At 45.8% G+C, this 18,974-nt stretch overlaps 3 protein-coding genes across 4 annotated transcripts; all 3 read left to right on the forward strand.

Moving 5' to 3' along the window:
• Nucleotides 1-2,117: 2,117 nt before the first annotated feature.
• On the forward strand, nucleotides 2,118-2,918 carry LOC141028100 (choline transporter protein 1-like). The gene is made up of 2 exons (XM_073505972.1): nucleotides 2,118-2,443; nucleotides 2,561-2,918. Exons 1-2 carry the CDS (start codon nucleotides 2,378-2,380, stop codon nucleotides 2,750-2,752), a joined length of 258 nt encoding a protein of 85 aa, XP_073362073.1. The 5' UTR covers nucleotides 2,118-2,377; the 3' UTR covers nucleotides 2,753-2,918.
• Nucleotides 2,881-3,977, forward strand: LOC141027228 (choline transporter protein 1-like). Its single transcript, XM_073504211.1, has 3 exons — nucleotides 2,881-2,891; nucleotides 3,379-3,502; nucleotides 3,620-3,977. The coding sequence occupies exons 1-3, from the start codon at nucleotides 2,881-2,883 to the stop codon at nucleotides 3,809-3,811; spliced, it is 327 nt and encodes a 108-aa protein (XP_073360312.1). The 3' UTR covers nucleotides 3,812-3,977.
• Nucleotides 3,978-4,556: 579 nt separating this feature from the next.
• Nucleotides 4,557-9,577, forward strand: LOC109763646 (cold-responsive protein kinase 1). 2 transcript variants are annotated; one of them, XM_045230589.1, is made up of 4 exons: nucleotides 4,557-4,583; nucleotides 4,701-6,377; nucleotides 6,445-7,462; nucleotides 8,842-9,577. In XM_045230589.1, exons 2-4 carry the CDS (start codon nucleotides 6,296-6,298, stop codon nucleotides 8,849-8,851), a joined length of 1,110 nt encoding a protein of 369 aa, XP_045086524.1. In that variant the 5' UTR covers nucleotides 4,557-4,583; nucleotides 4,701-6,295; the 3' UTR covers nucleotides 8,852-9,577. The 2 variants fall into 2 exon arrangements, with proteins under 2 accessions (XP_045086524.1, XP_073360079.1); XM_073503978.1 differs by lacking the exon at nucleotides 8,842-9,577 and having other exon boundaries at nucleotides 6,445-7,897.
• Nucleotides 9,578-18,974: the final 9,397 nt, after the last annotated feature.

Consider the following 18,974-nt stretch of genomic DNA (forward strand, 5'->3'; position numbering starts at 1 on the left):
CCTCTCCTGTCCTTCTGACTGATCGTCCTTAAAATAATCTCCTTCAAAAACCCTGTAGGAAAAAATAAGAAGATTTGCCTAATATGTTATGAAAAACTTCTTTCGTAAACCCAGTGGGAAAATAAGGAGAAAATGACATATCGCAATGCTTGTATTACTATTGCCTCATTAAAAACCTTTCATGAGAAACCATCCAGGAAAACCTACCTGGAGAAGCTGTGCGTGAGCCTGTCCAGCACGTTGTTCGCGTTCCTCATGCTGGACACCCACAAGTACAGGTCTGCTCACAACAAGATATCGTCCCCGCTCTTCCCCGTGCTGGTAAGCAATGCGGCATCCTTGCGCTCATCTATCCGTCCTCGACGTGTTCTTTTTTGGGTAAAGAAAAAACATAGCTGATGGGCATCGTATAATGTGTATACGCTTTTGTTCGTCAGCTGTGCTGGGCGCTTGGGTACGTGGTGGCTCAGCTCTTCTTCGGGGTGGTGGAGACGTCGGTGGAGACGATAATCCTGTCCTTCTGCCAGGACACTGAGGAGCACGACGGGGAGGTGCAGTACGCTCCCCCTCTGCTCATGGAGACGCTGGGCGACACGAGCCAGCTGCAGACGCTCACGCAGGGGCCGTGATTGATCAAACCTTTTGGGCATTGATCTACCTTAGTAGTGTAGTGTTACCAGAGGCAGCTGGTTGGGTGAATGGCTTTGACCATAATAATACGCGCTATACTGTTAATTAACTTTGTTGTTAGGTGGAAATGGAATGCAGGCATGCCTGGCAACGGACCGTGGAAAAGACCTCTACTAGTAGTAGTGTGGATGGAATTTCCTTTGTGATGGGTGTTAATAGACAGATTGCAAAATGAATCCAATCAGTTAGAATTTCATTGATGATCAATCTTTATATACAACGAGAGGGGGCGCGAGCGAAGGAACGCGTCCACTCGATAGGGAGCGAGGAAACCGTCGTGACGCTTGCCGGATTGGCAACGCACGTTCAGTTATATAAGGGAGGATTATCTCATTAATTACAATATTAATTAAATCCTAACACTCCTCCTAATCCTCTCTTGTCCTTGTGACTGATCATCCTTGAAATAATCTCCTTCAAAAACCCTGTAGGAAAAATATAAGAAGATATGCCTAATATGCCATGAAAAACTCCTTCCGAAAACCCAGTGGAAAAATAAGGAGAAAACGACATATCGCAATGCTTGTATTACTATTGCCTCATTAAAAACCTTTCATGAGAAACCATCCAGGAAAACCTATCTGGGGAAGCTGTGCGTGAGCCTGTCCAGCGCGCTGTTCGCGTTCCTCATGCTGGACACCCACAAGTACAGGTCTGCTCACAACAAGATATCGTCCCCGCTCTTCCCCGTCCTGGTAAGCAATGCGGCATCCTTGCGCTCATCTAACCGTCCTCGACGTGTTCTTTTTTGGGTAAAGAAAAAACATAGCTGATCGGCATCGTATAATGTGTATACTTTTTTGTTCGTCAGCTGTGCTGGGCGCTTGGGTACGTGGTGGCTTAGCTCTTCTTCGGGGTGGTGGAGACGTCGGTGGCGACGATAATCTTGTCCTTCTGCCAGGACGTTGAGGAGCACGGCGGGGAGGCGCGGTACGCTCCCCCTCTGCTCATGGAGACGCTTGGCGACATGAGCCAGCTGCAGAGGCTCACGCAGGGGCCGTGATTGATCAAACCTTTTGGGCATTGATCTACCTTAGTAGTGTAGTGTTACCAGAGGCAGCTGGTTGGGTGAATGGCTTTGACCACAATAATACGCGCTATACTGTTAATTAACTTTGTTGTTAGGTGAAAATGGAATGCAGACATGCCTGGCTACGGACCGTAGAAAAGACCTCTACTAGTAGTAGTGTGGATGGAATTTTCTTTGTGATGGGCGTTAATAGACAGATTGCAAAATGAATCAAATCAGTCAGAATTTCATTGATGATCAATCCTTATATACAACGGGAGGGGGCGCGAGCGAAGGGACGCGTCCACTCGATAGGGAGCGAGGAAACCACGCTTGCCGGATTGGCAACGCACGTTCAGTTATACAAGGTTGGATTATCTTATTAATTACAATATTAATTAAATCCTAACACTCCCCCTAATCCTCTCTTGTTCTTCTGACTGATCATCCTTGAAATAATCTCCTCCAAAAATCCTGTAGGAAAAATATAAGAAGATATGCCTAATATGCCATGAAAAACTCCTTCCAAAAACCCAGTGGGAAAATAAGGAGAAAACGACATATCGCAATGCTTGTACTACTATTGCCTCATTAAAAACCTTTCATGAGAAACCATCCAGGAAAACCTACCTGGGAAAGCTGTGCGTGAGCCTATCCAGCGCGCTGTTCGCGTTCCTCATGCTGGACACCCACAAGTACAGGTCTGCTCACAACAAGATATCGTCCCCGCTCTTCCCCGTGCTGGTAAGCAATGCGGCATCCTTGCGCTCATCTAACCGTCCTCGACGTGTTCTTTTTTGGGTAAAGAAAAAACATAGCTGATCGGCATCGTATAATGTGTATACGTTTTTTGTTCGTGAGCTGTGCTGGGCGCTTGGGTACGTGGTGGCTCAGCTCTTCTTCGGCGTGGTGGAGACGTCGGTGGAGACGATAATCCAGTCCTTCTGCCAGGATGCTGAGGAGCACGACGGGGAGGCGCAGTACGCTCCCCCTCTGCTCATGGAGATGCTGGGCGACACGAGCCAGCTGCAGAGGCTCACGCAAGGGTCGTGATTGATCAAACCTTTTGGGCATTGATCTACCTTAGTAGTGTAGTGTTACCAGAGGCAGCTGGTTGGGTGAATGGCTTTGACCATAATAATACGCGCTATACTGTTAATTAACTTTGTTGTTAGGTGGAAATGGAATGCAGGCATGCCTGGCAACGGACCGTGGAAAAGACCTCTACTAGTAGTAGTGTGGATGGAGTTTCCTTTGTGATGGGTGTTAATAGACAGATTGCAAAATGAATCAAATCAGTCAGAATTTCATTGATGATTAATCCTTATATACAACGGGAGGGGGCGCGAGCGAAGGGACGCGTCCACTCGATAGGGAGCGAGGAAACCACGCTTGCCGGATTGGCAACGCACGTTCAGTTATACAAGGTTGGATTATCTTATTAATTACAATATTAATTAAATCCTAACACTCCCCCTAATCCTCTCTTGTTCTTCTGACTGATCATCCTTGAAATAATCTCCTCCAAAAATCCTGTAGGAAAAATATAAGAAGATATGCCTAATATGCCATGAAAAACTCCTTCCAAAAACCCAGTGGGAAAATAAGGAGAAAACGACATATCGCAATGCTTGTATTACTATTGCCTCATTAAAAACCTTTCATGAGAAACCATCCAGGAAAACCTACCTGGGAAAGCTGTGCGTGAGCCTATCCAGCGCGCTGTTCGCGTTCCTCATGCTGGACACCCACAAGTACAGGTCTGCTCACAACAAGATATCGTCCCCGCTCTTCCCCGTGCTGGTAAGCAATGCGGCATCCTTGCGCTCATCTAACCGTCCTCGACGTGTTATTTTTTGGGTAAAGAAAAAACATAGCTGATCGGCATCGTATAATGTGTATACGTTTTTTGTTCGTGAGCTGTGCTGGGCGCTTGGGTACGTGGTGGCTCAGCTCTTCTTCGGCGTGGTGGAGACGTCGGTGGAGACGATAATCCTGTCCTTCTGCCAGGATGCTGAGGAGCACGACGGGGAGGCGCAGTACGCTCCCCCTCTGCTCATGGAGATGCTGGGCGACACGAGCCAGCTGCAGAGGCTCACGCAAGGGTCGTGATTGATCAAACCTTTTGGGCATTGATCTACCTTAGTAGTGTAGTGTTACCAGAGGCAGCTGGTTGGGTGAATGGCTTTGACCATAATAATACGCGCTATACTGTTAATTAACTTTGTTGTTAGGTGGAAATGGAATGCAGGCATGCCTGGCTACAGACCGTGGAAAAGACCTCTACTAGTAGTAGTGTGGATGGAGTTTCCTTTGTGATGGGTGTTAATAGACAGATTGCAAAATGAATCCAATCAGTCAGAATTTCATTGATGATCAATCCTTATATACAACGAGAGGGGGCGCGAGTGAAGGGACGCGTCCACTCGATAGGGAGCGAGGAAACCGTCGTGACGCTTGCCGGATTGGCAATGCACATTCAGTTATACAAGGGAGGATTATCTCATTAATTACAATATTAATTAAATCCTAACGCTCCCCCTAATCCTCTCTTGTCGTTCTGACTGATCATCCTTGAAATAATCTCCTCCAAAAATCCTGTAGGAAAAATATGAGAAGATATGCCTAATATGCCATGAAAAACTCCTTCCGAAAACCCAGTGGAAAAATAAGGAGAAAACGACATATCACAATGCTTGTATTACTATTGCCTCATTAAAAACCTTTCATGAGAAACCATCCAGGAAAACCTACCTGGGCCATCCTGGAAAACCTACCTGGGGAAGCTGTGCATGAGCCTGTCCAGCGCGCTGTTCGCGTTTCTCATGTTGGACACCCACAAGTACAGGTCTGCTCAATATCGTCCCCGCTCTTCCCCGTGCTGGTAAGCAATGCGGCATCCTTGCGCTCATCTATCCGTCCTCAACGTGTTCTTTTTTTGGGTAAAGAAAAAGCATAGCTGATCGGCATCGTATAATGTGTATACGTTTTTGTTCGTCAGCTGTGCTGGGCGCTTGGGTACATGGTGGCTCAGCTCTTCTTCGGCGTGGTGGAGACGTCGGTGGAGACGATAATCTCGTCCTTCTGCCAGGACGCTGAGGAGCACGACTAGGAGGCGCAGTACGCTCCCCCTCTGCTCATGGAGACGCTGGGCGACACGAGCCAGCTGCAGAGGCTCACGCAGGGGCCGTGATTGATCAAACCTTTTGGGCATTGATCTACCTTAGTAGTGTAGTGTTACAAGAGGCAGCTGGTTAGGTGAATGGCTTTGATCATAATAATACGCGTTATACTGTTAATTAACTTTGTTGTTAGGTGGAAATGGAATGCAGGCATGCCTGGCTACGGACCGTGGAAAAGACCTTTACTAGTAGTAGTGTGGATGGAATTTCCTTTGTGATGGGTGTTAATAGACAGATTGCAAAATGAATCCAATCAGTTAGAATTTCATTGATGATCAATCCTTATATACAACGGGAGGGGGCGCGAGCGAAGGGACGCGTCCACTCGATAGGGAGCGAGGAAACCGTCGTGACGCTTGCCGGATTGGCAACGCACGTTCAGTTATACAAGGGAGGATTATCTTATTAATTACAATATTAGTTAAATCCTAACCATGGGGATGGCAATCGGGTACCGGATAGATGGTGGATGTTGCTCCATGGCTATATCCCGCAAAAAAGAGAGAGGAACGGTTCAACCTATATCAATGCTAGGTATAGGTAGCTGTATAATGGAAGTCTAGCAATGATGAAAGGCGATCATCATGGTGATGTGAGCACTGGTGTAAAGCAATGGAATGGGTCCTCGCAAAACAAAAAGGAATGGGGATGGAAACCAAATAGGTGGTACAAGTACTAAGAAAACGTATTACTCCTGCTCGTGTCGTGTGGCTGCTATGTGAATAATTCCAAGAAAACGTTCCGGTGGTCAACAAAGACTTGCAATAAAATATTGTGAGATTACCCGAAGCAATAATTTAACTCTTTCAAACCCAAGGGGTCTAGTGGGTTTAGATGGATGAGGGAGATTGGAGTGGAGACGAGAATGAACTCACAGCCACCACCATCAACTCCAATTTATTTATGATGTAAAAAAAAAACTCCAATTTATTTATTTAATTGATGTAAAAAAAACTCTAATGATTCATCTGAAATCTACTCTACTGCAAATTATCTACATGTGTGCGCAGGTCAACTGATTATATGTCGGCCATCTGAAATGGAAATTGCCTGCTTGTCAACGTCGCCCGCTACCATTTAATCTAGTGCACTAGTGCTATCAAACAAAGCAAAGTATGCCATAGCAGGCTGCTGAATGCTGCCTCCGTTCATACACAACGCCTCCTAAAAGGTCTCCCAGTCCTAGCTAGGCATCATTTCCTGTCACTATCCGTCTCGGCCGGTGGTGGAAGAGAGCTTCATATATTATTATATTACATTCGACTTTTCCTGATGCGGCAATTCAACCAGCTTCTTCTTCTTCTCCATGTCTGATCAATCACCATCACTGGCTTCATCTCCATACAGGAGTTAGTCTAATCCTGAGCTAGGAAGGAAGGAACTCTCTCTGGTGCTCTGTATTATCTGTGTCGCCATGCCTTGTTGCTCTTGCTGCTTCCGTGTCTCCAACAAGAAAGAGAAACACGCCTCCGATCTCTACTCCCGTTCCATGAGCAGTAAGCAACAGCTTTTCATTCCTCACCTTACTTGCCATTCATCGAATTGGCTAACCTTTGGCTTCAGGACTGTCATCTGAGAAGAAGATCAAGCTCTTCTCCTACGCGGAGCTGCGGTCGGCGACCAACAACTTCCACCGGAGCACCAGCATCGGGCGAGGCGGCTTCGGCGCCGTCTACAAGGGCGCGCTGCGGGACGGCGGCGGCGACGTGGCGGTCAAGGTGCTGTCCGCGCACTCCCGGCAGGGCACCAGGGAGTTCCTCACCGAGATCGACGTCATCGCCAACGTGGAGCACCCCAACCTGGTGGCCCTGCTGGGCTGCTGCGTGGAGGGCCGCCACCGCATCCTCGTCTACGAGCTCCTCCACAACGGCAGCCTCCACGGCGCCCTCCTCGCCTCCGCCGGCGACCCCGCCAGGCTCACCTGGGCGATCAGGCGCGGCGTCTGCGTCGGCGTCGCCAGGGGCCTGGCGTTCCTGCACGAGGAGATGGCGTCCGGCCCCATCGTGCACAGGGACATCAAGGCCAGCAACGTCCTCCTCGACGCCGGCTACGGCGCCAAGATCGGCGACTTCGGCCTCGCCAAGCTCTTCCCGGACGCCGCCACGCACGTCAGCACCCGCGTCGCGGGGACCGCGGGGTACCTCGCGCCGGAGTACGCGCTGCACGGCCATCTCACCAAGAAGGCCGACGTCTACAGCTTCGGGGTGTTGCTGCTGGAGACCGTCACCGGCAAGAGCAGCTCCAGGAGCCTCCATTTATCCGACGAGGGGGACAAGGTGCTGGTGGAGAGGGTGTGGGAGCTCTACGAGGCCGCCAACCTCAGGGACATGATCGACCCGGCGATGGAAGACGGGTGCAATGAGGAGGAGGCTGTGAGGTACATGAAGGTGGCGCTGATGTGCACGCAGGCGACGCCGCTGCGGCGGCCGTCGATGTTGCGGGTGCTGGAGATGCTGGAGAAGGATGTCCGGTTGAGGGAGAAAGAGATCACGCCGCCGGGCTACGTCCTCCGGGACAACAAGGACAGCCACTCCACATCCATGGTCGTTGCTTCGCACACCTTGACGGAGTTAGCGCCAAGGTAAAAAAAGGTTCGACCGTTCTGAGCAACTACCTAGCTAGTAGTAAGGGGGTGTTTGCTTTGTGTCACCGGGTGGAATGGAACGGGCCGACCCGCTCCTGACTCTCGTTCTTGTGTTTAGTTGTCACATGGAACCGGAACCCATCCATTCCCAGAAAGCGAATATTCTCTTTATATCCGGAATTCGCTCGTACCGCCGAATTGGTGGAACCACATGGAACCGAGCCCCTCTCTGTCTCGTTCCTCGGCGCTTCTCCTCTCCGCCGCTTCTCTTCCTCGTCTCTCCCTCTCGCTGATCTCCGCCGGTTCTCCCCTTCATCTCCCCCTCTCTCTGATCTGCGCCACTGACAAGCAGAGACACCAACCACACACTGAATCACTGAGAGGGTCTAGCGGTCCTTGCCATGAATGATACCATCATTGTTTTTTCTTCAATAAGAGCCAAAAATGCATTTGGCCTTTGCATCGATATATGCATGCAACCATTTTTAGTGTTGTTCCATAACTTTGTAAGGCAGTCCTTTGATTGAGTAATCCTATCAAGGAGCAACCTGCAGAAGCGTTGCCTTTTCACTAGAAAAAGGGGAATTACTTCTATAAAGAATGTTGGAATACCCGCCTCCCTAGGCTCTCCGCGGGCGAAAAATGAACGATCCCGGTAAAAGTAATTCTCCGGCGGGGGGGGGGGGGGGGGGGGGGGATTACTTCTATTAAGAGTCTAAGCAGTCCTTGCCATGAACGATACCACCATTGTTTTTCCTTCGAAGGGCAACAAATGCCTCTGGCCTTTGCATCGATGTATGGCATGCAACCATTTTAATTGCAATTGTTTTAATCTTTATAAGCAAATGAAACTAAAGGAAACTTGAAGGGAATCGAGCACAACCCATTCTATCCATGAAGTAATTTTTACCGTAAAAAAGTGCATACCGATAAGAAATCTGCCGTTGTTGAATGCTTGAAGATCGATGCATGGGCCACATGTTTCTCCTCATTCTTTTCCTATACGAAACGAATATCAAACCAAATACGGCGGAGGTCCCACCCACGTCACTATCCTTCACATGCACACATGCAGTAATGTACCAGACACAATCTCTCTCTTTTCTCATACAAGAACCCTAAGGGGAACGGATATCAACTGTGTTTCTCGGCTCCTATAAAAGTATGCCAAGGGGCTCCTCCTCCTCTGGACTCCTTTTTCTATTTCTTCTCACATGCAAAAAATGAACATTTTATTTCACTTGGCTGATTTAAACCATCCATATCTTTTAAATCATATGTTTGTTTTGAAACTTCTTATATATTTGAACTCCTGGTGCCAAAGCCTTTAGAATAAGATCAATCTTGGATACTTTTCGAACATGTTTAAATTGCAGGTGCTACTGATGAAGACCGTCACGGAAAGAGCAGCTCCAAAGAGCCTCCATTTATCCGAGGAGGGGGACAAGGTGCTGGTGGAGAGGGTGTGGGAGCTATTCGAGGCCGCCAACCTCAGGGACATGATCGAACCGACGGTGGATGCAATGAGGAGGAGGTTGTGAGTTACATGAAGGTGGCGTTGTTGTGCATGCAGGCGACGCCGCTGCGGCGGCGGTCGATGCCGCAGGTGCTGGAGATGCTGGAGAGGGAGGATGTCCGGGTGAGGGAGAAAGAGCTCACGCTGCTGGGCTACATCGTCATGGACAACAAGGACAGCCACTCCACGTCCATGGTTGTTGCCTCACACATCGTGACGGAGTTAGCGCCAAGGTAAAGGAAGTTCGACCGTTCTGAGCAACTAGCTAGCTAGTAGTAATAGAATTGAACTGACAAGCAGAGACATCAACCACACACTGAGTCACTGAGAGGGTCTAGCAGTCCTTGCCATGAATGATACCATCATTGTTTTTTCTTCGATAAGAGCCAAAAATGCATTTGGCCTTTGCATCGATGTATGCATGCAACCATTTCTAGTGTTGGTCCACAACTTTGTAAGGCAGCCCTTTAATTGAGTAATCCTATCATGGAGCAACCTGCGGGAGCATTGCTTTTTCATTAGAAAAGGGGGAATTACTTCTATAAAGGATGTTGGAATACCCGCCTCCCTAGGCTCTCCGTGGCTGGAAAAATGAACGATCCCGGTAAAAGTAATTCTCCGGGGGGGGGGGGGGGCGATTACTTCTATAAAGTATGCTGGAGATGCTGGAGAGGGAGGATGTGAAGGAAATATGCCCTAGAGGCAATAATAAAGTTGTTATTTATATTTCCTTATATCATGATAAATGTTTATTATTCATGCTAGAATTATATTAACCGGAAACTTGATACATGTGTGGATACATAGACAAAACACAGTGTCCCTAGTATGCCTCTACTAGACTAGCTCGTTAATCAAAGATGGTTAAGTTTCCTAACCATAGACATGTGTTGTCATTTGATGATTGGGATCACATCATTAGGAGAATGATGTGATGGACAAGACCCATCCGTTAGCTTAGCATAATGATCGTTAACTTTTATTGCTATTGCTTTCTTCATGACTTATACATATTCCTTTGACAATGAGATTATGCAACTCCCGAGTACCGAAGGAACACCTTGTGTACTATCAAACGTCAAAACGTAACTAGGTGATTATAAAGATGCTCTACAGGTGTCTCCGAAGGTGTTTGTTGGGTTGGCATAGATCGAGATTATGATTTGTCACTCCGAGTATCGGAGAGGTATCTCTGGGCCCTCTCGGTAATGCACATCATGATAAGCCTTGCAAGCAATGTGACTAATGAGTTAGTTACGGGATGATGCATTGCAGAACGAGTAAAGAGACTTGCCGGTAACGAGATTGAACTAGGTATGAAGATACCGACAATCGAATCTCGGGCAAGAACATACCGATGACAAAGGGAATGACGTGTTGTCATTGCGGTTTGACCGATAAAGATCTTCGTAGAATAAGTAGGAACCAATATGTGCATCCAGGTTCCACTATTGGTTATTGACCGGAGATGTGTCTCGGTCATGTCTACATAGTTCTCGAACCCGTAGGGTCCCCATGCTTAACGTTCGATGACGATTTGTATTATGAGTTATATGTTTTGGTGACCGAAGATTGTCCGGAGTCCCGGATGAGATCACGGACATGACGAGGAGTCTCAAAATGGTCGAGAGGTAAAGATTGATATATTGGACGATAGTATTCGGACACCAGAAGTGTTTCAGAATGTATCGGGTACGTATCGGAGTACCGGGGGGGGGGGGGGGGGGTTACCGGAACCCCCAGGGGAAAGATATGGGCCATAGGAGGGAGGCAAGGCAGCCCACAAGGGGTGCCCCCCGGGAGCCGAATTGTACTAGGGGAGGGGGTGCGGCCCCCCTTTCCTTCTCCTCCTCCCTCTCCTTCCCCCTTTCCCCTTTCGGTAAAAGGAAAGGGGGGCTGAATTGGACTAGGAGTCCAAGTGGGATTCCTCCCACGTGGCGCTCCCTAGGCCGGCCTCCTCCCCCTCTCCATCCTTTATATACGGGGGCAGGGGCCACCTCTAAGACACATCAATTGTTCTTAGCCGTGTGCGGTGCCCCCCTGCACTGTTTACTCCTCTGGTCATATTGTCGTAGTGCTTAGGCGAAGCCCTGCGCGGATCACTTCACCATCACCGTTACCACGCCATCGTGTTGACGAAACTCTCCATCAACACTTTGTTGGATCAAGATTTCGAGGGACGTCATCGAGCTGAACGTGTGCAGAACTCGGAGGTGCCGTACGTTCGGTACTTGATCGGTTCAATCGAGAAGACGTTCAACTACATCAACCACGTTAAACTAACGCTTCCGCTTTCGATCTACGAGGGTACGTGGACACACTCTCCCCCTCTCGTTGATATGCATCTCCTAGATAGATCTTGCATGAGCGTAGGATTTTTTTTTGAAATTCCATGCTACGTTCCCCAACAGTGGCATCCGAGCCAGGTCTACGCGTAGATGATATGCACGAGTAGAACACAAAGTGTTGTGGGCGATCATAGTCATACTGCTTACCACCAGCGTCTTATTTTGATTCGGCGGTATTGTTGGATGAAGCGCCCCGGACCAACCTTACATGACCACGTTGATGAGACCGGTTCCACCGACAGACATGCAACTTGTTTTGCATAAAGGTGGCTGGCGGGTGTCTGTTTCTCCAACTTTAGTTGAATCAAATTTGACTACGGCCGGTCCTTGTTGAAGGTTAAAACAGCAAACTTGATAAATCACCGTTGTGGTTTTGATGCGTAGGTAAGAACAGTTCTTACTAGAAACCCGTAGCAGCCACGTAAAACTTGCAACAACAAAGTAGAGGACGTCTAACTTGTTTTTGCAGGGCATGTTGTTATGTGATATTGCCAAGACATGATGTGATATATGTTATTATATGAGATGATCATGTTTTGTAAAATTTGTCGGCAACTGTCAGGAGCCTTATGGTTGTCGCTTTATTGTATGAAATGCAAATGCCATGTAATTGATTTACTTTATCACTAGGCGTTAGCGATAGTTGTAGAAGCAATAGTTGGCGAGACGACAACGAAGCTACGATGGAGATCAAGGTGTCTAGCCGGTGACGATTGAGATCATGACGGTGCTTTGGAGATGGAGATCAAAGGCACAAGATGATGATGGCCATATCATGTCATATATTTTGATTGCATGTGATGTTTATATTTTATGCATCTTATTATGCTTAGTACGACGGTAGCATTATAAGATGATCCCTCACTAAAATTTCAAGGTATAAGTGTTCTCCCTGAGTATGCACCGTTGCGACAGTTCATCGTGCCGAGACACCACGTGATGATCGGGTGTGATAAGCTCTATGTTCACATAACGGGTGCAAGACAGTATTGCACGTGCGGAATACTCAGGTTAAACTTGGCGATCCTAGCATATAGACATGGCCTCGGAACATTGAGACCGAAAGGTCGAACGTGAATCATATAGTAGATATGATCAACATAGAGATGTTCACCATGGAAAACTACTCCATCTCACGTGATGATCGGACATGGTCTAGTTGATATGGATCACGTGATCATTTAGATGACTTGAGGGATGTCTATCTAAGTGGGAGTTCTTAAGTAATATGATTAATTGAACTTAATTTATCATGAACATAGTCCTGATAGTTTTTGCATATCTATGTTGTAGATCAATGACCCGTGCTACTGTTCCCTTGAATTTTAATGCGTTCCTAGAGAAAGCTAAGTTGAAAGATGATGGTAGCAACTACACAGAGTGGGTCCGTAACTTGAGGATTATCCTCATTGCTACACAGAAGAATTATGTCCTTGATGCACCGCTAGGTGAAAAAAAACCTCCTGCTAATGTAGATGCTTTGAACGTCTGGCAGACGCGGTGTGATGACTACTCTATAGTTCAGTGTGCCATGCTCTATGGCTTAGAATCAGGACTTCAAAGACGTTTTGAACGTCATGGACCATATGAGATGTTCCAGGAGTTGAAGTTAATATTTCAAGGAAATGCCCGAGTTGAGAGATATGAAGTCTCCAACAAGTTCTATAGCTGCAAGATGGAGGAGAACAGTTCTATCAGTGAACACATACTCAGAATGTCTGGGTACCATAACCACATGACTCAGCTGGGAGTTAATCTTCCGGATGGTAGTGTTATTGACAGAGTTCTTCAATCACTGCCACCAAGCTACAAAGGCTTCGTCGTGAACTATAATATGCAAGGGATGGATAAGACAATTCCCGAGCTCTTCGTTATGCTCAAAGCTGCGGAGGTAGAAATCAAGAAAGAGCATCAAGTGTTGATGGTTAACAAGACCACTAGTTTCAAGAAAAAAGTCACAGGAAAGAAGGGGAACTTCAAGAAGAATGGCAAGAAAGTTGCCACTCCCGGGAAGAAGCCCAAGTCTGGACCTAAGCCTGAAACTGAGTGCTTCTACTGCAAAAGGGACTGGACAATGGAAGCGGAATTGCTCCAAGTATTTGGCGGATAAGAAGGATGGCAAAGTGAACAAAGGTATATTTGATATACATGTTATTGATGTGTACCTTACTAATGCTCATAGTAGCACTGATGACCCACAAGTATAGGGGATCAATTGTAGCTCTTTTCGATAAGTAAGAGTGTCGAACCTAACAAGGAGCAGAAGGAAATGACAAGTAGTTTTCAGTAAGGTAATGTCTGCAAGTGTTGAAATTGTAAGTAGAAGAGTAGTTTGATAGCAGGATAATTTGTAACGAGCAAGTAACGATAATAGTAGCAAATATGCAGCAAGGTAGCCCAATCCTTTTGAGGCAAAGGACAGGCCAAAACGGTCTCTTATGATAAGCAAAGCGTTCTTGAGGGTACACGGGAATCTCATCTAGTCACTTTCATAATGTTGGTTTAATTTGTGTTCGCTACTTTGATAATTTGATATGTGGGTGGACCGGTGCTTAGGTGTTGTTCTTACTTGAACAAACCTCCTACTTATGAGTAACCCTCCCGCAAGAATCCGCAACTATGAGAAAAGTATTAAGAATAAATTCTAACCATAGCACTAAACTTTTGGATCCAATCGGTCCCTTACGGAATAGCGCATAAACTGGGGTTTAAGCTTCTGTCACTCTCGCAACCCATCATCTAATTGCTACTCCACAATGCATCCCCTTAGGCCCAAATATGGTGAAGTGTCATGTAGTCGACGTTCACATGACACCACTAAGGGAATAACAACATACATACTATCAAAATATCGAACACATATCAAATTCACATGATTACTTGCAACATGATTTCTCCCGTGACCTCAAGCACAAAAGTAACTACTCACAAATGATAAACATGCTCATGATCAGAGGAGTATTAAATAGCATAATGGATCTGAACATATAATCTTCCACCAAATAAACCATATAGTAATCAACTACAAGATGTAATCAACACTACTAGTCACCCACAAGCACCAATCTATAGTTCCGGTAACAAGATTGAACACAAGAGATGAACTAGGGTTTGAGATGAGATGGTGTTGTTGAAGATGTTGATGGAGATTGCCGTCCCCAAGATGGGAGAGTTGTTGGTGATGGTGATGATGATGAGTTCCCCCGGCGGAATCGCTCTGCCGGAGGCCAAAAGTGCTCCTGCCCAAGTTCCGCTTCGAGATGGCGGCGCTCCGTCCCGAAAGTCTCCTCCTTATTTTTTCTAGGTAAAAATGACTTATATACCAGAAGATGGGCACCGGAGGTGGGACGAGGAGGGCACAACCCACCAGGGCGCGCCTGGGCTCCCTAGCGCGCCCATGTGGGTTGTGCCCACCTGGTGGGCCCTCTCTGGTAGTTATTTGCTCCAATGTTTCTTATATATTCCATAAAAATCTCCGTGAAGTTTCAGCTTGTTTGGAGTTGTGCAGAATAGGTAGCCTGACGTAGCTTTTCCAGGTCCAGATTTCCAGCTGCCGGAATTCTCCCTCTTGGTGTGTACCTTGCAAATTATGAGAGAAAAGGCATTAGAATTACTCCAAAAGCATTATTATGGATAAAAACATTATAAATAACAGTAACAAAACATCATGCAAAATGGACGTATCAAGCACCTGGGTATTTGATATGGGTTCTGTTGCTCATATTTGCAACTCGAAACTGGGGCTACGGATTAAATGAAGATTGGCTAAGGACGAGGTGACGATGCACGTCGGGAATGGTTCCTAGGTCGATGTGATCACCGTCGGCACGCTACCTCTACATCTACCTTCAGGATTAGTTTTAGACCTGAATAATTGTTATTTGGTGCCAGCGTTGTGCATGAACATTATATCTGGATCTTGTTTGATGTGAGACGGTTATTCATTTAAATCGGTGAATAATGGTTGTTCTATTTATATGAGTAATATCTTTTATGGTCATGCACCCTTGAAGAGTGGTCTATTTTTGTTGAGTCTCGATCGTGGTGATACACATATTCATAATACTGATGCCAAAAGATGCAAAGTTGATAATGATAGTGCAACATATTTGTGGCACTACCGTTTAGGTCATATTGGTATAAAGCGCATGAAGAAACTCCATGCAGATGGACTTTTGGAATCACTTGATTATGAATCATTTGATGCTTGCGAACCATGCCTCATGGGCAAGATGACTAAGACTCCGTTCTCCTGAACAATGGAGCGAGCCACTGACTTATTGGAAATAATACATACCGATGTATGCGGTCCAATGAGTGTTGAGGATCGCGGCGGGTATCGTTATTTTCTAACCTTCACAGATGATTTGAGAAGATATGGGTATATCTACTTAATGAAACACAAGTCTGAAACATTTGAAAAGTTCAAATAATTTCAGAGTGAAGTGCAAAATCATCGTAACAAGAAAATAAAGTTTCTACGATCTGATCGCGGAGGCGAATATTTGAGTTACGAGTTTGGCCTTCATTTAAAACAATGTTGAATAGTTTCACAACTCACGCCGCCTGGAACACCACAGTGTAATGGTGTGTCCGAACATCGTAACCGTACTTTATTAGATATGGTGCAATCTATGATGTCTCTTACCGATTTACCACTATCGTTTTGGGGTTATGCATTAGAGACAGCTGCATTCACGATAAATAGGGCACCATCTAAATCCGTTGAGACAAAACCGTATGAACTGTGGTTTGGCAAGAAACCTAAGCTGTTGTTTCTTAAAGTTTGGGGTTGCGATGCTTATGTGAAAAAGCTTCAGCCTGATAAGCTCGAACCCAAATCGGAGAAGTGCATCTTCATAGGATACCCAAAAGAAACTATTGGGTACACCTTCTATCACCGATCCGAAGCCAAGATATTTGTTGCTAAGAATAGATCCTTTCTAGAGAAGGAGTTTCTCTCAAAAGAAGTGAGTGGGAGGAAAGTAGAACTTGATGAGGTAATTGTACCTTCCCTTGAATTGGAAAGTAGTTCATCACAGAAAACCGTTCCCGTGATGCCTACACCAATTAGTGAGGAAGCTAATGATGATGATCATGAAACTTCAGATCAAGTTAGTACCGAACCTCGTAGGTCAACCAGAGTACGTTCTGCACCAGAGTGGTACGGTAATCCTGTTCTAGAAGTCATGATACTAGACCATGACGAACCTACGAACTATGAGGAAGCGGTGATGAGCCCAGATTCCACGAAATGGCTTGAAGCCATGAAATCTGAGATGGGATCCATGTATGAGAACAAAGTATGGACTTTGGTTAACTTGCCCGATGATCGGCAAGCCATAGAGAATAAATGGATCTTCAAGAAGAAGACCGATGTTGATGGTAATGTTACTGTCTACAAAGCTCGACTTGTTGCGAGAGGTTTTCGACAAGTTCAAGGATTTGACTACGATGAGACCTTCTCACCCGTAGCGATGCTTAAGTCTGTCCGAATCATGCTAGCAATTGCCGCATTTTATGATTATGAGATCTGGCAAATCGACGTCAAAACTGCATTCCTTAATGGATTTCTAAAATAAGAGTTGTATATGATGCAACCAGAAGGTTTTGTCAATCCTAAAGGTGCTAACAAAGTGTGCAAGCTCCAGCGATCCATTTATGGACTGGTGCAAGCATCTCGGAGTTGGAATATACGCTTTGATAGTGTGATCAAAGCATATGGTTTTATACAGACTTTCGGAGAAGCCTGTATTTACAAGAAAGTGAGTGGGAGCTTTGTAGCATTTCTAATATTATATGTGGATGACATATTGTTGATTGGAAATGATATAGAATTTCTGGATAGCATAAAAGGATACTTGAATAAGAATTTTTCAATGAAAGACCTCGGTGAAGCTGCTTATATATTGGGCATCAAGATCTATAGAGATAGATCAAGACGCTTAATTGGACTTTCACGAAGCACATACCTTGATAAAGTTTTGAAGAAGTTCAAAATGGATCAGTCAAAGAAAGGGTTCTTGCCTATGTTACAAGGTGTGAAATTGAGCCAGACTCAATGCCCGACCACTGCAGAAGATAGAGAGAAAATGAAAGTCATTCCCTATGCCTCAGCCATAGGTTGTATCATGTATGCAATGCTGTGTACCAGACCTGATGTGTTCCATGCTATAAGCTTAGCAGGGAGGTACCAAAGTAATCCAGGAGTGGATCACTGGACAGCGGTCAAAAACATCCTGAAGTACCTAAAAAGGACTAAGGATGTGTTACTTGTTTATGGATGTGACAAAGAGCTCGTCGTAAATGGTTACATCGATGATAGCTTTGACACTGATCCGGATGACTCTAAGTCACAAACCGGATACATATTTATATTGAATGGTGGAGCTGTCAGTTGGTGCAGTTCCAAGCACAGTGTCGTGGTGGGATCTACGTGTGAAATGGAGTATATAGCTGCTTCGGAAGCAACAAATGAAGGAGTCCGTATGAAGGAGTTCATATCCAATCTAGGTGTAATACCTAGTGCATCGGGTCCAATGAAAATCTTTTGTGACAATACTGGAGCAATTGCCTTAGAGAAGGAATCTAGATTTCACAAGAGAATCAAACACATCAAGAGACGCTTCAACTCCATCCGTGATCAAGTCAAGGAGGGAGACATAGCGATTTGCAAAATACATACGGATCTGAATGTTGCAGACCCATTGACTAAGCCTCTTCCACAGGCAAAACATGATCAACACCAAGACTCCATGGGTGTTAGAGTCATTACAATGTAATCTAGATTATTGACTCTAGTGCAAGTGGGAGACTGAAGGAAATATGCCCTAGAGGCAATAATAAAGTTGTTATTTACATTTCCTTATATCATGATAAATGTTTATTATTCATGCTAGAATTGTATTAACCGGAAACTTGATACATGTGTCGATACATAGACAAAACATAGTGTCCCTAGTATGCCTCTACTAGACTAGCTCGTTAATCAAAGATGGTTAAGTTTCCTAACCATAGACATGTGTTGTCATTTGATGAACGGGATCACATCATTAGGAGAATGATGTGATGGACAACACCCATCCGTTAGCTTAGCATGTTGCTTTCTTCATGACTTATACATGTTCCCCTGACTATGAGATTATGCAACTCCCGAATACCGGAGGAACACCTTGTGTGCTATCAAACGTCACAGCGTAAATGGGTGATTATAAAGATCCTCTACACGTGTCTCCGATGGTGCTTGTTGGGTTGGTGAAAGGATCGATATAGTTGACTAGGGGGGGGGGTGAATAGGCAACTAACAATTTTTAGCTTTTCTTTACCAATTTAAACTTTGCATCAAAGTAGGTTGTCTAGATATGCAACTAGGTGAGCAACCTATATGATGCAACAACAATAAGCACACACGCAAGCAAGAGATAAAGCACAAATAAGCTTGCACAAGTAAAAGGCACGAGATAACCAAGAGTGGAGCCGGTGAAGACGAGGATGTGTTACCGAAGTTCCTTCCATTTGAGAGGAAGTACGTCTCCGTTGGAGCGGTGTGGAGGCACAATGCTCCCCAAGAAGCCACTAGGGCCACCGTATTCTCCTCACGCCCTCACACAATGCGAGATGCCGTGATTCCACTATTGGTGCCCTT

Source organism: Aegilops tauschii, chromosome 7, assembly GCF_002575655.3.
Source record: "Aegilops tauschii subsp. strangulata cultivar AL8/78 chromosome 7, Aet v6.0, whole genome shotgun sequence".
NCBI classification, from domain to species: Eukaryota; Viridiplantae; Streptophyta; class Magnoliopsida; order Poales; family Poaceae; genus Aegilops; species Aegilops tauschii.